The sequence below is a fragment of the Cryptomeria japonica genome, chromosome 7, assembly GCF_030272615.1.
Source record: "Cryptomeria japonica chromosome 7, Sugi_1.0, whole genome shotgun sequence".
NCBI classification, from domain to species: Eukaryota; Viridiplantae; Streptophyta; class Pinopsida; order Cupressales; family Cupressaceae; genus Cryptomeria; species Cryptomeria japonica.
The window spans coordinates 816,034,545-816,059,266 of NC_081411.1; the positions used below are offsets into that span (position 1 = coordinate 816,034,545).

The 24,722-nt window shown below is 35.2% G+C and overlaps 3 protein-coding genes across 3 annotated transcripts; all 3 read left to right on the forward strand.

Annotated features, from left to right (window-relative positions):
- The first annotated feature begins 2,629 nt into the window (after window positions 1-2,629).
- Window positions 2,630-4,491, forward strand: LOC131041823 (L-lactate dehydrogenase B). The gene has a single exon (XM_057975042.2). The coding sequence runs from the start codon at window positions 2,960-2,962 to the stop codon at window positions 4,127-4,129; it is 1,170 nt and encodes a 389-aa protein (XP_057831025.2). The 5' UTR covers window positions 2,630-2,959; the 3' UTR covers window positions 4,130-4,491.
- Window positions 4,492-12,870: 8,379 nt separating this feature from the next.
- Window positions 12,871-13,746, forward strand: LOC131857016 (replication protein A 70 kDa DNA-binding subunit A-like). Its single transcript, XM_059209004.1, has one exon. The coding sequence runs from the start codon at window positions 12,871-12,873 to the stop codon at window positions 13,744-13,746; it is 876 nt and encodes a 291-aa protein (XP_059064987.1).
- A 4,070-nt stretch (window positions 13,747-17,816) lies between these two features.
- Window positions 17,817-19,061, forward strand: LOC131857017 (uncharacterized). The gene has a single exon (XM_059209005.1). The coding sequence runs from the start codon at window positions 17,817-17,819 to the stop codon at window positions 19,059-19,061; it is 1,245 nt and encodes a 414-aa protein (XP_059064988.1).
- Window positions 19,062-24,722: the final 5,661 nt, after the last annotated feature.

Below are 24,722 nucleotides of genomic sequence, written 5' to 3' on the forward strand. Positions count from 1 at the left end.
GAAGAAGATGGCTTTTCTTTTGCTACCACTTGGGTCGTTCTCTTCTCACTAGTAGTCCTAATGACCACACGGGAAGACAGGCCCTCTAAAGAATAAACAAAAAGAGCCTATTGCTCAAGACACAAAAGACAATGGTTCAATTTTAGTGCACCAATTGAAGTGTTTGCTAAGCTATGAAGACAAGGCACACAAATAAAATTACAAAACCCTAGCTAAGGCCCTGCAACAAAATTGTTAGTAGTTTGGGTTGTTTCAAATGATAACCCCTTCCTGCAAGCACACAAGTTAGGTAAATTTTAGAAAACCCCAAAAAGACTTTGTGAAAAGGGGCCTTCAACAAAAACGTATTTGCCTCCAAAGCAAGCTGCACAAACCAGGTTAGCTAGATCTGCAAAGGTTAGCCAAAAATAAACCAGATCTGAAACCCTAAGTACAAAATCCGAAAAGCCGAATCGAAAAACTTGAAAAAAAATTTTGCAAAACAAAATGCACAGACGCTGTTATACCAGACACAGACGCGTCTGTCCGACACAGACGCGGTTCTGTGATTCTCAGACGTGATTTCAGAACACAGACGCCTTTTTATTCTGCAGACGCGATCAGATTGTTCACAGACGCGATTCGGGATCACAGACGCGATTCGGGATCACAGACGCGACTTTCGGAAACCTGCAAAAATAGAAAATTACAGAAACACAGACGCGATAAAAGATATCACAGACGCCTCTGAAATACAAAAACGCGATCCGAACACTCGCAGACGCGGAAAAAACCTAAAATGTCGTCGAAATCGTCCGATCTGCAACTTCAAAAATGTAAAATCTGCAACAAAAATGTTAAATGCAAAGGGACAAGAGTCCCACCGGGCGTGCCAAAATGTATATGGTGAAAATGGATAGCAATAAACAACAATATTGAAAGACTAACATGGATTCAACCACCAAACCCTAGCCTAACAATGAACAAAGATCCACCATAACATATGAAGATAACCTAAGACAATGCAAATATAACTCAAAAATCACAAAGATTATACCATCACATGTCCACTAGGGTTTTGATCTCCATTCTTCCTATCTCCATTGATCTTGTTTGATATGCTTGCTCTCAGATTTTTATGTGCACAAGAGCTCAATAAAGAACGGAATGTGGTTGCAAGTAGAATTGTAATGTAGCTAAGTCCTCCAAAATTAGTCATTAGGGTTTGGTAATGAAGAAAGCATCTCCTTAAATAGAAGACACAATAGAAAATGGAGGGTTAAGATTGAGAGGTGTAAAAAGAGAGGTCGGCTAGGATTAGAGGGTAGGTATAAGAAATACCAAAATAATGAAAGAGGTAGGTAGTGTAGGAAATAAGAGATGAATGACATGTGTCATGCGTAGAAAAGGTTAATGAATTAATTAAATAAATAAAGATTTATTTAATTAATAGAAGAAGTAGGGCAATTAAATAAATAAAATATTTATTTAATATAGGAAAGGGATAATTTAAATAAATAAATATATTTATTTAAATGAGAAATAAGGCTAGAAGAGGATAAATGAATTAATTAAATAAATAAAAATTTATTTAATTAATAGAAGAATTAGGCTTAGATAATTAAATAAATAAAATATTTATTTAATTAGACATGACAATTTTGGGTGTCTACAACTACCAATCCTTAATGTTCAGTAAGAAGTAAAGAAATCCACAAATCAGAGAGTAAAATTGTCTATTTTCTCAAATTAAATTTGCACAACACAAGATTGACCTAAAGCTGTACAATTGACTTACACAAAAATTCAAGGATAGTTTAAACTTAAGATTCTTCATTTCCACTGTTGTGACAAATCAACTTTACTAGTCATAACCTTTTATATTCCCTCTTAGATTTTAAAGTTAAAGTAACCTCATCTATTCCATCGGATTTCCTAAATTAAAATGTATTATTCAAATATTAATTCTCAACTATCAATTAAATATTTTAAATTTATCCATACGTCCAATTAATTCACATTAACCCTAAAAAATCTCTTCCTTTATAACAACCTTTGATTTATTTGTCTATGTTCAATTGATAATTATGTCAAATTTAAGCTCAACAAAATCTGTCAATTGAAAAATGATGTTTTCACTTTCTTCATTTTATAAATCATTTTAATCTCATAGACATAATTATAATCATATCAATTTATTTCATTTAACAAAAGAATAAATCATATTTTCCTCTATTCGATTTTCGTGTAGCTTTCAAGGAGGCCCCAAAGGAAAATAAAAAGTAAAGAAAATCACAGAATATTAATGTTAGTAGATTTTCACAATCCATGAGACTTTATTTTCGTGACGATCTCTATGTTATTGTGATGGATTATGGAATGTGATCCGAAAAATTGTAAAAAAACATAAAATAGAGATCATAGAATAGAGATCATAGAATATGCCAGAGAACATTTGATTTAATGACAAAAGTAATGTTGTATACACCTAGATAGTGCTGACTTCAAATCTTCTAAATAAAAATAAATAAATAAATAAATAAAAACAATAAGAGAAAATAGAAAATCATATTTATAGAATATGCTTATTTCTGTCTTACTCAACGACCCCAGATTACTGTCCGTGTAAACGTGCAGATTCGTTACTTGGAACAAAATTTTGGTCGATCGTCAAATGTAAGCTGAGCGCTATGTCGTACAGGAAGGACTGAGACTACTTTAATGGCATCAAAATTTCCTGCCCAACCATCCCTCACTTTCGTCGAAGCAGCTCTCCAAGTTTGAAACTTGACCACTTCTCCCGAGCCATCTCCTCACAAAGTCGCTTAAACACCATTACCCACAACAAAACAGAGCACAAAAATCAATCAATCAATCAATCACGTCTGCCTCTGCAACTACTCTCCCCACCATTACAATTCCCCTCTTTTCCTCCAAACCCCACCCAACAAAACTCCAGGCAAAACGCAAATGCGCAGTCATGTCTGTCTCTGCAACCACTCTCCCCACCATCACAATTCCCCCCTTTTCCTCCAAGCCCCACCCAACAAAACTCCAGGCAAAACCCAAATGCGCAGTCCTAAACCCAAAGAATCGCCCCAGATGCGCTGTCCAAAGCCCAAATGCACCACAGCCCTATCAAGCCCTGTCCATGGAGAAAGCAGATGCATTAATGAGGCCAATCCAGGGAACAGGCCCCCATTCCCCTGTAAGCAGAACGGGCAAGATAACAGTAGTGGGCGTGGGCAACGTGGGCATGGCGATCGCGCAAACGATTCTGACCCAAGACCTCACAGACGATCTCGCCCTCCTCGACATCCAGCCCGACAAGCTGCGCGGGGAAATGCTGGACCTGCAACACGCAGCTGCCTTTCTACCGCGCACCAAAATCACAGCCGACACGGACTACGCCGTCACAGCGGGCTCAGATCTCTGTGTCATAACTGCCGGCGCCCGGCAACGCCAGGGGGAGTCCCGCCTCGATCTACTGCACCGCAATTTAGCCCTCTTTAAATCGATTGTTCCGCAGCTGGTTAAGCACAGCCCGGAGGCGCTTCTCATGGTGGTTTCGAACCCAGTTGATGTTCTGAGCTACATTACATGGAAGCTTTCCGGGCTTCCGCCCAACAGAGTGGTGGGCAGCGGCACAAATCTGGATTCTTCCCGCCTGCGCTTCAGCATTGCAGAGCAGCTCAATGTTAATGCTCAGGATGTTCAGGCGCTCATTGTGGGTGAGCATGGGGACAGCTCTGTGGCACTCTGGTCCACCGCCGCCATTGGAGGTGTTCCCCTGCTTTCGTTTCTGGAGACGCAGCAGAGGCCTTTTCCGTTGGATGTTCTTCACCAGGGGGTTATTAATGGCGCTTATGAGGTGATTAAATTGAAGGGGTATACTTCTTGGGCTGTGGGTTACTCTGCTGCTAGTTTGGCCAGAAGCGTGCTGCGGAACCAGAGGAGGATTCATCCTGTTTCTGTGTTGGCTAAGGGGTTTCATGGTATTGAGGATGAGGTTTTTCTTAGCTTGCCTGCTCTGCTTGGGAGAGGAGGGGTTTTGGGTGTTGCTGAAATTCCCCTGACGTCCCATGAGAATGAGCGGCTCCTGCACTCTGCCAATACAATTCTTCAAGTGCAGAGGGAGCTTGCCATCTGAGATTTTCTGGCGGCTTTTTTGGGTCATCGCTCTGTTTCCTGTTAGTGACGTTTTTGAAGTTTTGTAGCAGAGATTATGGTTTAAGGAGTTGGGATTTGAATGAGGAATAGAATTTCATTTTTATTGTGAAGATCGATGAGTTCTTTTCTCTGTTTTTTAGTTTTTTGGTTTGACGAGAAAAATCTGTTGGTATTTGACGAGGTGGCGCGCAGGAAATGAGCTACTTTGACCGTAAAGCGTTCCTCTGTGACCTGTCCCATATGCTTCCTTTGACTTCGTGGACGTTAAAGTTTTATTTTATTCTTGGTCTGTCTTTATATCGCCATCAGATCTTTTCTGGCATCTATTGAGTAATATTTCTATACACCTTATGTTGTATAAAGCTTATCTTTTTATTAAGATTTATTATTATATTTGTCGTTAGGTTAAATTACGAAAATTATTTTTCTGTACATTTATTGGCTAAATACAATTTAGCTGTTATAAACAGATTTTAGTTAATAAATAAATTGATTTGTTATTTTTAGTTACGGTTTTCTTTTATTGAATTAATATGTTTAAAACTAATTATACTTTTATATATATTTTATTATATTTAAATTACAATGAATTAAAAAAATTATTACTATTTTTATTTAATTAATTTGACTTAATAAAATTATTATCTATCAAGACTATTGTTATTTATTATTAATTTTAATTTTTCTTAATATTTAATTTTTTATATAGTTTTGTTTACACATTTTTGTTTATTATATTTTAGTTTTTAAAGTAGATTTAAATCTAAAACTATTTCAGTTATTTAACTTTATTTTGTGAAATTAAAAATTTATTAGGATTTCTTTAATTTATATTATTTTTTCAATTATTATGTTTTATTTATTTTTTATCTTAATTATTACAAATTTTAAAATATAATCATTATTAAAATTAAATCATAATTATTATTAAAACTATACTTAAAACAAGGCAAGTACTAGCCACCATGTGGCACTTGTTTTATTTATGAAAGAGAATGTTTCTTGAGATTCAATAAATGTAATCTTTTTATCAATATTTTCTTTTGCTTTTTTTAAACTTCTTTTTTCAAAGATAAGTTGGCTCATTGTAAATTATGATTTTTTTGTAATTTATTTGTGATATTTGATAAATAGTTTTTCTTGATACTCTCATTAACTTATTTTGTTTATTTGTAGACATTAATATATAATACGACTTCGTGGATAAAAAATCTTCCATTAAAAAAAAAATCTAACTTAATGTTAGATGTTCCTATTTACACTCATTCCTTGGGTTTTGAACCTAATCTTTAATTTATTCAATTCTTATTGTAAATAATAGATTTGTAATAATAAAAATGATCTATATCACTTCTACATTTCCTATTTACACTCATTCCTTGGGTTTTGAACATAATCTTTAATTTATTCAATTCTTATTGTAAATAATAGTTTTGTAATAATAAAAATGATCTATATCACTTCTACATTTGTGAAATTGATCTCGTTTTCTTAAAAATAAAAAACAAGATCAACTAATTGCTATGAGTTGACTTGAAGTGTGAAATAGTTGAATTGTATGTTAGGATATTGAATGTAACTTGACAAATCTTAATTCATTTAGAACATCGAGCCAATAGGAGAAATAAACAACTTATAGCACATATCATGAGCCTAAATTGAATCAAGTGATATCAACAATGCATCAACATTACAAGTCATACTACATGACTACAAGTCCTCAATCTTGTTGAAAAGTTGTTTACTTAGTATCCTGAAAGGGGTTTGACATAAAGGAGTTGTTATGCTTTTCATGTGTTAACTCTTATGTATGCAAATCAATCTTTTTGTGAAGATAAAAAAAGTGTACTTCAAGGTGAGCCAAAAGTAAAATTTTTAAAATTAGTAAAGATCAAATCCACATGAAGAGATCGGATTTGTAGGATTGGTTTAGATTTACACTTGTGAGGTTAATTCTACAATTTGGGAAATGACCCTAACAAAAAAAAAAAGGTTTTACAAAATTTGATGAATTTATCTTACGCACCCTACCCTAATTTTATACAAAACTGACAACTCACTTTAAAACACTTAGTAGAGTTATATTCTACATCAAGCCTAGGGTTAAGTACTCAAATTTATTATTTAAAATTATGAACAATTATATTTTAGCGTATTTACCATTCTCATATCTTATTCCTAAAATATTTGATGTTAATGATGACTAATTTAAATTTATCATAATAGCTTTATGTAGAGAAGTATACTTTTTTAAACTTGACTTTCATAAACCTCTTAGGGTTTTTCACTAAAGTTTCTACTCCTATATTAGGGTTTCAAATATGATTTTTTAAGTATGTCCACCTTCTATATTTGGTTAAGATTTGGATCCATTTGTATTCATGTTATAATTCAAGGTGATCACCAATATCAAGTCTTTCATTGAGGAGATACTAGAGTAGGAAACAAGAATGTATCATTTTGGATTCCAAAGAGTGTTAGGATTTAGTGTAATATTCACCTTGTAATGCCATGTATATTGTTTGCGTTATCCAAGTTTATTGGAATATGTACTTGGATGTCATATTGTTTTAAATATTTGATTGTAAGTCGTCATTGAATATGGATCTTGTAGAGAAATGCCAAAAATGGGAGTTATAGTTGTCATTCTAACTTTAATTGAACATCTCCTTGATGGAGTGCTTTGAAATTAATTTTATGAGAGTGGAGCATCTTTGTCTTTATGATGGGTTCGTCAATTGATATTATCTTTGTCATGGAGCACTAAGGGGTTATAGTGCTCCCTAGTCTCCCTAGTGAAGCAATGAGGTTAAATTTACATATGGAACTTACAATTTTTTCTTTTAAGTACTTGATTTAATGCATCATGTGGTGTTGGTTTTTGCTTGTGGAGTAGTGCCTAGTTTTAGGCCCATGGTTTTATTCTCCCTAGTTTGAGACACCGCTCATGTTTCTCATTTTTGATTGCTCTATATATCAGAGGCATGAAATAAAGGTGAAATTTGTTATGCTATTAAAATATTATTGTATTGAAGAAGATTGAATTGATTATATTGATGCTCTTGTTCTTAAGATTAATACAAGCTCGATGTCACTTTGTCTCTTTGGAGTGTGGATAGTTACACTTGGAACAGATTTTCTTCATAGATTTTGAAAGGGATTTTCAGTTCTTGAGATTTACAATCCTTACCAAAGATAAGGTTATGAGGTAAAAAGGGAATAGAAAGGAGGATCGACAACTGCTATGGGAGAGCTCTGAAATCGATATTATCAATCTAATTTTATTTTTGCTACAACTTCATCGTTAGCGTAGAGGGCGACTATGAGAATGATGCATAGTAGAAGGGAAGTGCACAAGGATACCAAAGCATCTCTTAAGGTAGGAATCAAATTGTTTTTATGTAACTATTTACTTTGCATACATTTGAGGCAATGACTGAAACACCACTTTGTTGGTCATAATACCCGATTGCCATAGTTTTATTGAATTGAATGTTGTAATTAAATTATACTTTGAGTAGGCAAATGGTTAGAGCTTTTAAATCTCATTTTAGGAATGTGACAGATAGTGTTTGCTAGTTTGGGCTTTCTGGTTTTACATGCATGATAGTTCATTGGCTTGTTCTTGTAATCTATCGTGTTCTTCACAAGCCTTGTATCCTCTTCCATGATATAGTTTACATGTCTACTAGACTCCCCTAGTAGAAACCATCTGGGAGTTAAACTAAATTGTCTTTTGATGTAGTGAACTTAGTATGTTTTGGGAGAAGATTGTAAAAATGAGACTGCAATTCCTTGACTAGGCAATCCTTCTGTCCTCGTCTTGTATGCCCAAGCTTCATTGTGGCATAAACTGTGAGATTGCTTGCGCATGTCTTGAAATTGCTTATGGATGTTGTTGGAAATATCCAATTGTTTTTGTGCTGATTCATCTATCTTTGCAATAACTTCACATCTTCTTCTTAATCAGTGCTTACTCTTTTCAAGTAATTTGTGATCAGATTGTATGCTAGTATCAAGTGGTCTCTTACCTATTCAACAACCTATTAGAATAATTTGATTTGGCATTCCATGATCAATCATGGTATGCTTTTCTCATCATTACACGTTTTCCACAAATCAACTTCTCCATTGCACATAGGGCCTCTTAAGTGTAAAAGATAATCTACCCACTGCCTTTGTTGCTACAATTATAGTACCTCAAAAGATTAGATTGATGTCTTTACATGATGTAATCCACTTATCCCTATGTAACACATAGGATGCCATCATGCATGTTGATTCCCTTTTCCAAATCTCTTGTTCGTGCTTCCATTGAATTTGCACTTACACTAATTCTGTTACTTATCCGAGAATGTGTTTAGCTATCCGAGAATGCGTTTAGCTGCAGGCATAATGGTCTTTACACATAGATCATTTCATATATGTTCAATACTTGCTCTTCTCATATTATAAATATTGTCCAAAGAGACTAGGCAAATTAAGGCTCAGATTATAAATAGAATGGAGTGGATGTCAATATATGACCATATGTTAGTATGAATGTTCCTCTATGTTTAATACTTATATACATTCAACAATATAATGTTGAGTATCTATATCCTAACAGTGGCTGCAGACTTGATCTCTTTTTCCTGTTCCCTTCCTCAACGACTTTCCGGCCCGATATTGCTTTCTTGTTCCCCCCATAATGGGATCGCAGATTGGGTGAAAGCTTTAAAAGAATCCAACACTTTGTAATTAACAAAGCTTGCTGATTACTCATGGTATCTCTGCGATGAGATTTCTTTTCTTATTTGATTCTCTTCCTGTTGTCTACTGTTCGATGCCCCTTGCATGATGCTTTTCTATTTCTTAAATATCCCTCAACCTTGTTGGAGGGTTGTGACCCTTAGGCAATTCCCTTTCTCTTCAAGGAATGATATCTCTTCCACGTGCCTCTTCATTTATTTAATTCCTGTGCTCTTAAAAAATCGCTGCCTAGAACTAGTTGTTATTTCTTGATTGATTCTTATCGTCATCACCATCTTAGGAACGCTATTTTATCTTGATGTTATCCCTGAGCACTGCATTGACAAGTCACTAGTCTTCTAAAGTGAATCGCTACTTTATTCCAACCTGTCATACTTATTCTACATTATTAGAGGGTGACATGACATCAAGACTGACACATAACAATCCCCATGTATACCGCCAAGAACAAGCGTGTTACTGCTTGTGACTTAATAACAGTTCTGATCTGAAATTAGCCTTTGCATTCCAATCAATATGGTATAAGCAGAATATGCTTTTGTAATGTCCGCATTTAAGAAATTATAAACTTCTGCATGCGGCCTTCCTCGTCATTGAGGAAATGAACCCAAAATATAATAACTAAGCACCTTGCACCCGTTGCCTCGGATCAGGAAAATTAAATGTGAATTGCACCTTCCCAATATGATCAATATTGAATCTATGCTATTGACTCGTTTCCCCCACCAATTGCTACTGGCAAAAAGACCCACATGATAATTGAAAAAAAAATGCTTTTTTCCATATAGATACATTTTCATGGCCTCTCTTGCCATTAGACCCCCTTCTCCAAAGTCATTTATATGTATGTTTATATAGATACATTTGTGTGTATGTGTGTGTATATATATATATATATATATCTTCCTATGTTTATATATGCTTATGCATGTATTTGTATGTGCATACATACATGTGCATCTACATATTCACGTCAATAAATACATATCCATGTGTATATTCATGTATCTATATACATACATATTTATGTTTCTACATGCACATGCCTATGGATCTCTATGTCCGTACATGCAAACATATAGCTTTGTATATATATACATAAATATATTTGTTCATTGAAATGGATTATATATATTTAGGCTTCGAGACAAGCTCACCTGCTCCTTAGAAATTGATTCATTGAGTTAAAGTTGTTGAAATTCTCCACTATAACTAGATAGATGAAATATTCGAAACCATAGAGATGCAGTTACAAGTTCTGGCACACATCTATTATTTAATGATAGCCATCTATTCATGTTTATATATGCTTGTCCTTATACCCGTATATGCATACGTCTTTGTGCACCTATATATCCATATCCATACATACATATCCATGTATATGTGCATGCATTTATATACATACATATTTATGTTTCTGCATACACATGGTTATGTATCTGTATGTCTGTACATGCAAATATATAGCTTTGCATACATATATATATATATATATATATATATATATATATATATATATATATATATATATATATATATATTGCAAGGTGGTTGCACGTCATTTGGGTTTTGTGATGCCCATATTTGGCACATTGCCCCTGATTTAAATATGCTTTTTAGAATGTAAAATTTGGCAAGTGAAATAAATACTTTGTCACATGTAATTTACGAGGAGTTGTTTGACACATCAGGGCATCGAATGAAATTTATACGCATTGATTGCTAGGTTTTGCCGTCCTTTTTTATTTCTTGCACTAAGCTCTACTATTCATTTGTTTCTTTGGTTTGCTTCAAACAAAAGAGATTACAAAGGAGGCTCCACGACTTCTGTTGGGTTCCTCCATCTAACTTGCCCATCCCAGAGAACGTTTTATGGCAAGAGAATTATATTGCTCTGCTTGCTGCCTCCTTTGCGAACTGCTATCCCAAAAAAAATTGGCTATGTATTGTGTGCTCCTGCTCATTCTTCAATCCACCCAATAAAAACTGGTCATAATCAGGCATTTTCCCTTCGTCTTGTATGCTTTGTGCTTTCTTTTGTAGCATTTGTTCGATGCTTAGGTTGATGGCAACTACGTAGAATAGGGAACAAATATCATTGCAGCAGTCTTTGCAGTTTAACTATTGCACATATACTCATGTCCACATCCATATATATATATAATCAGGCATTTTCGCTTCATCTTGTATGCTTTGTGCTTTCTTTCACAGCATTTGTTCGATGCTTAGGTTGATGCCAACTACGTAGAATAGCAGACAGATATCATTGCAGCGGTCTTCGCAGTTTAACCGTTGCACATATACTCATGTCCACATCCATATATATATGTGTGTGTGTGTGTGTGTGTGTGTGTGTGTGTGTGTGTGTGTGTTGTGTATATGCATACAGTTCAAAATATTTGTATAAAGATTAATTCGAAGAAGTTAGCATTGCCATGATTTAAACTTTAATTTCCCTATATAAATATGGAAAAGATGGCAAGAAAGCACATATAGAATTGCATTTTAAATAGAAAAGAAAATCTATACATATTTACATTGCCATTAAAATTGTGGAGATATGTTTATGTTTACAAATCATAAAATATAAAGCTCTTATATGTTTCTACTATTGTTTGAATGGAATTTTAAACAACGGATATCAATCAGCCATAATTGGATAGAATTATGTTTATTTAGGTTCAATACTAGACTACACTACACATGTTTATGAAGAGAAGTGAATGTTAGTTCTTGGAAAATGAGCTTAAGTGTATTTTCCCCTGATCATCTTGAAAGAAAACCACTAAATCATTTTTCTATTTCCAAGCCAAAAGTGAACAGATTGGAGAGTGGAGGCTTGAAAATTGTGGGTGTTTATATATATACACATGTATAATTTCCATATATATTGATCTCAATATTTATGTATGTTGATTTTACATGTTGTGCTTTCCTTTCAACGTCTTATTTCAATATGTTGTTCAACCTTTCTTTGTGCTGCTTATTTTCCTATAGGCATTCTCTACTCTGACAAAAGATCCCTTCCTCCATTTGTGAAGAGCATCAAGCAATATGTCATCTTCTACTTGCTCTGCTGGTCCACCAGAACAACCTCCCCCAGATGCTACGGTAAGATAATCCATTCTATGTTGTCGTACATTTAAAGATATGAACATTCTTTTCGATGTTTCCCCTACACAAAAAAACATCGCTTGTCTGCATGTCTCATTCCATCCATTTAGTTGTCATCATTCCCATGTTTCACATTCTGTGCATATATTCTTTCCATCCATTGATCAAAAGAAAAAAAAACAAAACTCAAACACATTGTCTTATAGAAATATAGAATGATACATCCTTTTAATTAAAACTGCTCTGCTCCCTTCTAATACGACTGCCATTCTGTTAACTTGTTGCATGAATAAATATATAGTATGTCAACAAATTGAATATATATATATATATATATATATATCTTGCCAAGCATACTTTTCTTTTATTGTGTCTGCATTGCTACTATCAAGCTTCCTTCCTCTAAAAAAACAACCTTGTTCTCCTCTCCTTGTAGGGACCTGTCGATCCCCTTGAGCTTTCCCCATATGCAATCCGATCTATCAATGCTGGAGATGATATCCCTCCACCATTACTGCAGCTTCTATCATTTGAAAAAATGGTTGGTGATCCAAATGACAATAATAGATACAAACTTGTCTTGTCAGATGGCACATATATGCAAGTGGCCATTTTGCCAACCAAGTATGCTGACTTGTTGCATGCAGAGATGTTGAAAATAGGCTCTGTTCTTTTGTTGACGAAATATACTTGTCAATACATTTGAAACACAAGGTACCTTCTATAATGTGTTCCCCCCTCATTTATGTGAACCTCTTTCTATGCTATTTACAAACATATATCCCATAGTTGAGCATACCTCCTTCTCACTTTTATAGGGCCATCATTGTATTCACTCTTGATGTGAAAAAAATGGATTGCCATTTGCTTGGCAAACCTCGATACCTCTTCAAGGAACAAGAAGAGCAAATGTTGGGCCGAGAAACCCCGCCACCCACTAAACGTGTTCTTAAATTCGGTGCAGATTTGCCTTCCCCACAAAATGGTCCTTTTGAAAATATCAGCCCTATTAAAAGCTTGAACCCTTACCAAAACAATTGGACCATAAAAGGCTGCGTAACAAATAAGAGGAAGATGCATAAATATAACATGCCAAAACGCAATGGACAGGTTTTTAGTTTTGATATTATAGACGAAGAGGGTTGTGAAATTAGAATCACTTCCTTTGACGAAATTGCTGAATTACACTATCATCGAATTGAGCAAGGAGCTTCATATGTTTTGTCCAAAGGTACAGTAAAAGATGCAAACAAGGTGTACAATAAACTTAACAGCCAACTTGAGATTATCTTGATTGAAACTTCAGTTTTGAAGCGTTGTGCCCCTGATGCTGTTGGGCCTGATAAAAAAACCCGCTTCACCCCTATTGATGAACTTCTTGCCACTACCAACAATACTTTGATTGATGTTATTGGTGTTGTTGTTAATGTCGGAGAGATCTCTGTAATTCATAGAAAGGATGGCTTTGTTGTAAACAAGAGAATAGTAAAAATAAATGATATGTCAACTTTGACAATAGATGTTAACCTTTGGGGCCCATCCTCAGAACAAGTAGGCAATGACTTGAAGAATATGCATACATCTGGAACATTTGTCATCCTTGCTATTCAAAATGCAAGGGTTGGTTATTTCAATGAAAAACTCATAAATGCATCAGCGTCCACAACTTTTGAAATTGACCCTTCTATTCCTGAAGTTGAGCCCCTCCGTTTAAGAGGCCCTATCTAACAAAGCCTTGATCCACATCCTTCATCTCTCCATTGCAAAAATAACCAGTATCAAAGAATGTCAATTGCATCCATCTTGCAGCGCCTTAGCGTTATGCCTAAAGCCATTGAGACTACTATTACAGCTGTGTTGCGCTTCATAAAGGAAGACCCCTTTTACTATACAGCTTGCCCATTACAATTCAACGGAAAAGAATGTAAAAAAAAATGTGCTAAATTAGTTGAGAATTTGTGGTCCTGCCCTAGGTGTCAAACACAATTCCTTGAATGTAACTACAAATACCTCCTCCAGATGAAACTGCAAGATCATACAGGCACTGTTTGGGCTAATGCATTTGACAACGTTGGCACAGAACTCTTGTCTCTGTCTGCAAAGGAACTATACATGTTACAATATGACTTGACAACAGAAAAAATACCTCACATCATACTCAAAAAAGCTATGTTCAAGCACTATACCTTTACAGCTTTAGTGTCTACTGACACATTCAACTCTGAGCGCAGGATCAAAGTCACAATCGACAAAATGCAAAGACTCGATTTCAAAGCTGAGTCCACCTGCCTGCTTGCAGAAATTGCCCAAATGCATGCAGCCACATGACTCTATCCTGTCAGCGACCAAAAAAAGAAGACTGCTCTGTCTCTGCAGACACTATACAAATCTCATTTTTTTGACATTCAGACACAATTTCACAATGTTTTGTTTGGCCACAGTTGCTTGCAGTCATTTGAAACATTGAACCGCTACATATAACCATATACTATTGTTTTGTTGTTTTCCATTTTGAGATGGCTTGTTCAATCATTTAACTAATATGTTTTTCTGCCAATGAAGGATGCAAATTACCATGCCTCCTTTTATTCATAAAAGCACTACAAACATATGATGCCTTTATATTTCAGCATTTTGTATACATAAACACATCTCCACACTTTTGATCGCAATGTACATGTCTATGAATTTTCTTTTCTATTCAAATTGCAATTCTATGTACATTCTCTTATCAGTTGTTTCACATTTACATAACAAAATTTAAGTTCAAATCATGTCTGCATTCCCTACTTCAAATTAATGTTTATTTGTTTCCATTTATGTATTTGCATTAACACAAACACACACATATATATGGTTATGCATCTGCCTGTATATGCATATGTGCATATACATATACATAAATGTATGTCTTGCCCTACATAAGGCTCTACATATGCACCTGTGTAAGTTTGTACTACTCTAAACTGCACATACGTATCTCTCTATTTCACATTTGCATAACAGAATTAAACTCCAACCCATGGCACTGCTACCTGCTTCATATGAATCTTTATATCATTATATTATTCTATTTACATATGCACAAACACACATTTATATATGAATGTTCATCTTAGTATATATGCATGTGTGCATATACATACATACATACATACATACATACATACATACATATATATATATATATATATATGTATGTATATATATATATATGTCGATGCTTTTCTTTACATAAATATGTGCATATACACATATGTAAGTATATATTGCTGTGGACTACATATACATGTCTGTTTATCCATATATATATATATGTGTGTGTGTGTGTGTGTGTATACATTTACATAGAGATGCTCGACTGCCTATGTGTTTCCATACCCACACATATGACTATGCATTGCTTTTTGCCACAATATATTTATATACATACATATGTTGCACTCCCCTTCATGTTCAGCCAACAAAGGACGGTGGAGATCCACTACATAGCAACTGGGATTCTCCCGCCTCAACCATCTTTGCTGCCTTTCAAGCATATAACACCACATGTTTTCCCATCATACACTTTTGTTTTATACTGCCTTTCAAGCATACTTCATTGGAGTTCTGCATTGTTATTTACATTTCCTTAACAAATCAACATCTATGTTACGTATTTTCCCAAAACAAGAAAATAATTCCATGTTTTTTTTCTTTCTTTATATAAATCTTGGATCCTAAACTCTACCTCTTCTACCTTCTTCACAAAAATACCATTCTACATATATATCTATCTCTTTGTACACACACACACACACACATACAAGCACACTAACAAAGACATCCACCCACCCACACACACACACACACACAATACACATACACACACACACACACACACACACACACACACACACACACACACACACACACACACACACACACATATATATATATATGTATGTCTATATCTGTGTTTATTTATATACATATGTATATATCCATATACATATATACTTTAACACCTGAGTATATATCTATATGTGCTTATACATATACATACATGTATCTCTTCCTCTAGATAGGTATCTATGTTCATCTCAGTATATATACATCTGTGCATATATATATATGTTTCTCTCCATAAATGCATGCATATGCACATATGTAAGTATATCCTGCTTTGGACTGCATATATCTGTCTGTATATCCATATATATATATATATATATATATATACAAGTATATATGCCTTTGTGTGTATGCATTTACATAGAGATGCTACACTCTTTGTGTGTTTCCATATTCACACATATGCCTATATATTTTTGTTTGCAACATATATATTTATATACATATGTAAGTATACCCTGGTTTTGACTGCATATATATATATATATATATATATATATATATATATATATATATATATATATATATATATATATATATATATATATATATATATATATATATATATATATATATATATATATATATATATATATATATATATATATATATATATATATATATATATATATATATATATATATATATATATGCAGGTATATATGCCTCTGTGTGTATGCACTTGCATAGAGATGCTGCACTCTTTGTGTATTTCCATATTCACACATATGCCTATATATTTTTGTTTGCTGCATATATATTTATATACATGCATATCTTGCAATCCCCTTTGCCTTCAACCGACAGAGGAGGGTGGAGAACCATTGGAAGGGAATTGGGGTTCTACCGGCTGCACCGTTTTCACTACCTTTCATGGATATGACAACACATGTTTCCTACCACTACAAGGCGCCTAGGGTTCTACCGATTGAAAGCCTTGCATTCCATTTCGCATTCTTTCCGCATAAATATGCTCCCAACCATTTGTGCCACACAATTAATACACCTCCACTTGTTCTTTTCATGTTATACCTTCTCATTCTAACAAACCACTATTCTTGTATTTCTCTCAGATCTCTGGCGCACTTCCTCCACAAATGTCAGATTTGCAAAGAGCTAGAAAGAAAGAACAAAATAGGATCTACTATGCAAAACATAAAGAAGAAATTTCATTAAGGCAGTGAAACAAACGCCTTCATCGTAACATTGATACCAATGTTTTGCAACCGTTGCCAACCCTGGTTGCATCTCACTCTTCAGCCATCCCCATCCCTCACATACCGCTGCCCTCTTCTAAACCCCATCCATCAACTATGCTCCAGCCACATTTAGGTCAACCCACCCAATCAGCTGCACAATCCAGCCAACCCCACATGCAACCGTTGCCAATTAATCAACAAACAAATGCTACATCTAATGCTACAACGACACCAATCTCAAAAAATCTCAAATCTTCTGCATTTACAACTGCACTAGCTTCTTTCCGAGCAAGGATTGACAACTTGTTGCATCTACAGATATGTACAATCTACAAAGAGAAGTATGTTGGTATGCATGTCAAATTAGCTCAACCTGCTATCATTTGCACAAGATGTTATAATGAAAAGGGTGTTCACAGATTCTCTATTGCAAACAATATGGACCCTGGCGAACAACCCTTGGTTTTAAAACGACTCTCACAAGTAGAACAGATGCTTATAGAAAGGATTGCTCCTGTTTTGCAAGTAAGCCATGCCAGAGGTGGTCAATACAAATATATAGGGCACACCATTGATTTCCCACAAGACATTTCAGAAATAGCAACTACTTTGCCCCGCAAATTCCAACATTTGGAAGTTGTGATTATTTGAAGGACAAATCTTGAAGGAAAACAATATGACTGTTATGTCAACAAGTTCCATGTTATGGACACATTGCATTACAAAATTCAACATGACCAATACTACAGTGATGTTATCATTGATGATGCAGCTGTTGATTTATTGCCAGAAACATCTACCGATATATCTGAATTCTTGCATGGCCTTCCAAATTCCTTTGATTTGCAACCACCTTCGCCAACACAAGAACAACTGTCTAATGATGATGAAGTTGAATTACAGACCACATCATCATTCATCCCAAAACTGCCATGTTCAGCCCCTGAACTAGATGCCATTAAAAAGATATTACACCTTCATACGAATGATCAAAATGTTGCACCTTGGCCTGAAATAAGTTCCTCACCCATTAATGAATACAACACTAAAGGCTTGTTTACTATGGCTTTCCCAACATTGTTCCCAAGCAGATCCACACTACCACTCCAACCAAGGACAAAACATGTCCACTTGCATGAATATGCTTTGCACTTGATAAGATATCATGACCAAAGGTTTGGACAACATGTTAGGTTCAGATATTGTCTTTACAATCTACTTATGAGACACCGTTTCCAGCAAACAGCTTCAGTTTTCCTACGCACCAACTTAGAAAACTCCATCCCAACTACTTTACAAGCTTTGCGTGAACAGCTCCAGTCCACACCATCCGATCAATTGCCAAACCAATTAATGTGTTTTGCAGCTTCTTTGCGAGGTACAAGAGCTTATTGGAAAATATCACGCAAGGATCTCACTACAATGATACACCAATTGGGAGCACCTACATTATTCTTCACATTAAGTGCAGCTGATACCAAATGGCCAGAACTACATAAATTGTTTCCACCTAACTTGTCTCCAGAATTCCAATCCACGAAGAAGCAATTTATACAAAACATTGTCCACAATCCACATGTCACAGCATTGTTTTTGCATTTTAGATTCACAATATTCCGTGAGGAGATTATTGACAAGCTTTTCAAAGCTAAAGACCATTGGTACAAGTACGAATGGCAACATCGTGGGTCCGCACATATACATGGCTTCTTGTGGTTACCAAATGCTCCTGATATGGACAAAATAGACTGGTCTAACCATGAAGCTGTCCAATCAGCTAATTCCTTTTTTGACAAGTATGTCACAACATGGAATCCTCGCAACCAAATTGGCCAAGCCAACAGACTGCACATTGCTTCACTCTTTGATCCTTGCATGGCTGATACAAACCAAATTCTATCTATTGACCCTCTCTCTGACTATGACGAACTCGTCAATGTTGTTCAGTGACATACAAAATGTTCTGCCCACACTTGCTTAAAAAAAAAGGCTCAACCCTCCATTGTCGCTATAAAGCACCTTGGCCTGAGCAAGATTTTTCAACACTAATTGTTGATACTGCCAACAACCCATCATATGAACCAGCAAGAAATGACAGTCATTTGAACATTCACAATCCAATCATGCTTGCAATATCGCGTGCAAATATTGATTGCCAGCCCGTTTGTTCCAAAATGGCTGTCATACAATATATCTCTAAATATGCTGCAAAAACAGAACAAAAGTCAGTAGGCTATGTTGACATCCTAAAGAAAATAGTTGCTACAACTATTACGCAAGACACCATCTTGCTGGCATACCAAAAATTCATGATGGGGATAGTTGCTGACCGTGACATCAGCGCACAAGAAACTTGCCATATGTTGCAAAAACTCCCATTGATAAGTTGTAGTCGACATTTTGTCTCCCTTAATGTCAGTAGGAAGGCCCTCCATCGAATTGTTGAACAAAATGACAATGCCGAACTTTCCAAATCTTATATTTCTGCTTATATGGAAAGACCTATTGAATTGGAAAGCATCTCGTTGATACAATCAGCAAAACAAATTTTCATACAACAACCAACGGAAAAAGCATCAATGGCAAAAACTCCAAAAACAAGCAATTGTCAATGTCTACCTGCATTTTAAAACCTCTCCACCTGAGGTTGATGACAACTTTGAAACCTACTGTTGGAGTGAGCTTCTCTTGTACAAACCATTTCGCAATATTCCAACAGATATAGGTACATCACCTGCTCAAATCATTGCAAATTGGAAGCTATTGTACATACATGGTTACACACGTTGGCATATTTATGGAATAGAACATGAATGCAGAACTGAAAATGACATCGACTCTGATGCTGATACTTTCTTATATTCACACAATGAAGACCAATATGAATGGGAATACCTTTCCCAAATGGGTGCTTCAAACAAAATCAATGTAAATGATCTCCAAATGTTGGGTAGACGCGATTACGATATTAACTTCGATTGGCATGCCCCTCATCCCACTGATCCACTTCATCATACTACTGTTACCTTCATTTCCACTAATAAAATAAATTGCCAGCCTAGCATTCTCCAGCCAGCTTCTCCTCCCACTACTTTGTTCCCCTTAGCATCAAAACAAAAAATTGCACTTGAACTCATTCTTGCCCATTATGCATCTCCTGGAAGCCCGCCTCCACTCCATATGCTTATACAAGGCACTGCAGGCACTGGTAAATCATATTTGATACAATGCATTAGAAATAGACTTAACCTTTCCACAAATATACAACTCAATCCTTTGCTTGTACTTGCCCCAACCGACGTTTCTGCATATAATATCCAAGCAACAACTATTCATGCTACCCTGCGCATCCCCCTTAGAGATATGCAACCTTTAACAGGACAATCTTTGATGCTCTTCCAAGAACAATACAAACACTTACAATATATAATGATTGATGAGATGAGCTTTTTGGGTCCTAAATTGCTATTGAAAATTGACAATAGATTACGTCAAGCATTCACTCGCCAGCAACACGAACCATTTGGAGGTCTCTCAATCATCCTTGTAGGCGACCTCGGCCAACTACCTCCAGTGATGGACAAGCCTTTGTATGCCTCGCATTCTATAGCCCTTGCATTATGGCGCTCCTTTCAAACTGTTGTTACCTTAGATACAAGTTTTCGACAACAAGGTGCCTCAAACATCCAACAACAATTTCGTGCAATCTTGTAAAACATTAGAAATGCCAATCGACTCCAAACAGATTGGGAAGCTCTTATGTCTCGATCCTCTTCCAAACTGCCTATAGATCATAACAAGCACTTTGACAATTCAATTCATTTGTTTGTAACAAATGCATCTGTCAAACACCACAATACTAAAATGTTAAAACAATTACACTTACCTGTTGCAAGATGTCTCACCCACAATTCAAGGCAAACAAACCTTGAATATAATAATGATGAGCAACTTCCTTTAGAATTGCTCCTCTCCCTTAATGAACAAGTTATGTTGATTGCTAATCTATGGATACAATCTAGTTTGGTCAATGGATCATTAGGACAAATCAGATCCATTATCTATGATACAGATTCTAGACCTCCTGACTTGCCAAAGTATGTGGTCATTGAATTCAAAAATTATTCTGGCCCTCATTGGGACAATGCAAATCCAAAATTTGTCCCTATACCACCTATCACTCAAGGTAGCCGCACCCAGCTCCCCCTTGCAATGGCTTGGGCCCTTACTATTCACAAATCCCAAGGCCTCACTTTGGATAAAGCAACAGTCGACATTGGCAAGGCTGAAAAACAAGGGCTGACCTTCATTGCACTGTCACGAGTGAAGTCTCTTCATGATCTAAGAATAAACCCACCTTTCAGTTTTGAAAGATATTCAAAATTACAAAGCAATGCTTATACAACTATGAGGAAAAAAGAGGAAAACAGATTGACTGCTCTCTCCATTTAGATATCTACATCGCCTCCCCACCAACAACTCTAATATCCTACAGGATCAGGTATGTCACTCCACCAAATTTCTAGCACTCCACCCTTTTACTTTTGGGTTTCTCCACTCTCCTCGTTACTTGTATACATTTGGTTTCATAACATCAATTGTTTTCTTGCAGGTGCCATTTCCCCTACTCATCCACGCCTTGTTGTTCGCTACATGCACCCACATTGTAGGCTTCTCTTCCTCCACCTTCCCCATGTCGACATTGCACCCTTGGTAACAATATATCTATCAACAACTCTTGCTCTGGTCATTTTCGTTTTGAAAAATATACTTTGCTGCTCTTTGCACCTATAATATACTGCTTAATATGAACTCCCCATCACTGCACTTCCCTACACTAGTTAACTTTGTTACAACATAATTGCATTGCAACTAACACCTCTTCCACCTGCACTGCATTCTATATTTTATTTACAGTTTTGTCTAAAACACTTTTACATACATTAATACTAACTTTCCATGTCTCTTTCACATTTAGCTTCATTCTCATTAAATACAACTTCAATTGTTTGTTGTTACCTCCTTTTCTATACTCAATCTACTAAGATAAACTTGTAAAAAAACAACCTCACTCTGTCAGGTACGTTTAACTCACTATCCACTACTTTATTATACTTCTTTTTCCAACTTAACAATCTATTTTGCTCTAATGCAACACTTTACAATGCAGCTCCACCTCTTTTGTTAAAACATAAACACTTTTTCAATGCAGTTTCCCTCCGCTTGGATAACTCAGTTTTGGTTTTGCTAAAATCAGGTACATTCAGCCCACTCTCCCCCCTTCCTCTTCTTTGTTTCTGTTCTAACACCTGTCCATTCAATTTGCAGAATTTTCATCATCGATATATATATATATATATGTTACAAATCTGTTGTTTTTTACATCTATGCTATGCAACCCACTGACAGTGCTATTTCCTCTCGACGTTTCCCTGGTGAGATACCATGATAAGACCTTCTCTACATGACACATTTTTACAATTTCTTAATGCAATTTACTATGTGGATATTTTATTTTACCATGTAATCTACTCTTTAACTTAAAAACTTCCTTATAACATCGCTTCCTTCCAAAAAAAATACACATTGACTTCATTTTGTAGGTCTCCTTTGGCCCATAAAAGGTTGCATTTTCCAGCCAATTCAGCAAATTTTTGGTGAAACAAAAGGTAAACTCCTTCCAAATAATCACTATAACTTACTGCTATGATCTCTGCATTTAACAAACTTATATTCATTCCTGTTTATTTCACATCCACACACACTCTATATAAACTTTTTTTTTACATTCCCAATACAGTTAGCCCTCATCTCTTGGACATTCCACACAAATAGTGAAAGTCCTATTACAAAATAGGCCCCTCACACAGAAGGTACGCTTTGAATTCTCTCCACCTTTCCTCTATACTTTTAATATACAAATTATTCCAACAAATAGCTGACTTCAATTGATTTCGTCACCCCTGCAGGAATCTGTTCCGACCGACTGTACACTGTCTTAAAAGACATTCCATATCAGATTGCCCACCTCTATTCTACAGCTTCCTCTTGCAACATCCTCTACCAGATTTATAAAAAATTATTCTAATCTCGCACCATTGCGGATCGCCTATCGACACACCGTTGCAGGCACTAAACCTGCAACTGCTAGTACTTATATACATTCAACAATATAGTGTTCAGTATCTATAAGAGGCCATCTTAAAATATTTCATTTCAAGATTGAAGGGAACAAATATCAGTTGAATATCAGATAGAAGGTATTGTAAGAAGTTTTCCTTAATCTATCTAAAAGTTTAGAATATTTGTGTTAAGAAAATTAGTCATTACATAGAATTAGAATCTTATAGAACTCTACTTTACTCGAGAAAAAGGCCATAAATATAAATTACAAGTTAGAGATTCTTCCATGGTCTTAACAAATCTTGAAAGAGAAAGTAGACCTAATGAAGTATACGAGTTCATTAGGGTGTCGAATGAGATATGTATATAAATATATGTACATCTTTAGATTAGACTTTTTAATGAGGGTTCTTAAGTATGAGTGAGCCCTACTAGAGAATAGTTGAATGTTCCAATTAAAGAAAGATTTTCTTTTATGACTAAAAATAAGATTAAGTTAGACTCTTTATTCAAGGTCATGAAGCTGGTAGAATCTCACACTTAAAACAATTATTTATTGAATAGATTGAACCATTACTTGGTGATAAATTGATTAAACCTAGATAACAAATAAGACCAGAAGATGATGACATTATATGAATATCTATACCAAAATGAATTAAAAGAATTGTGGAAAACAATGCAAAATTGGCAAATAGTGTATTTGAAGTTAGGTACATAGATGTGAGGAGTTACTCAAATTGACATCTTACTTTAAAAAAATAATATATGTTAGAATGATATAAATTATTGATCTTCATTAATAGGGAATTTTGGGTAGTAAATTAAGTTGAGATATCTTAGCCTCATGATGATAAAATTTCTGATACTCCTATGCTTATAATAAGATATGTGACCCAACAACCTTTGCTTCATGATTATGCAATAGTTCATGATATATTGTGCAACATAAGTATTCCTTGATAACAAAGATAAATGCATAGTGCATTCCGATGCCATTGATATACGTCTCACTTCTATTTATGTGTAAGATATATGCTCATGTGCACAATTGACCTATATATATGAGAGTAATTAAATAAATACTGCATGGATTGATGTTTTGCCTTCTTATGTATGCTTGGTGCATATTGTGTATTTATTGTTTGAGTTATATAAATTGGACGAGTATCGAATATGGAGAAAAGAGAAGGATGAGTTTCCAGAGAGAGGTTTAAGTATTTGTTTTAACTCATCTGTCGATAGTCTGCCCTAAAAGATCTTTGGCCAAAGTTTATGTATATCTCTTAGTATATTCATGCTAATTGAATCACTATATTTTCACTCTCTTCCATATCTTAGTGACATTACAATAGCATCTTAGATTGTAGATACACTAAGTTGCACCATATTCCATCCCTTGTGAGTTTTGAGTCGCTAGGCATCCTCGTGCAGGGTCGATGGTTCTTCATGTCATGAAGAACTCAGAGGAAGCATAATTGCTTTGCG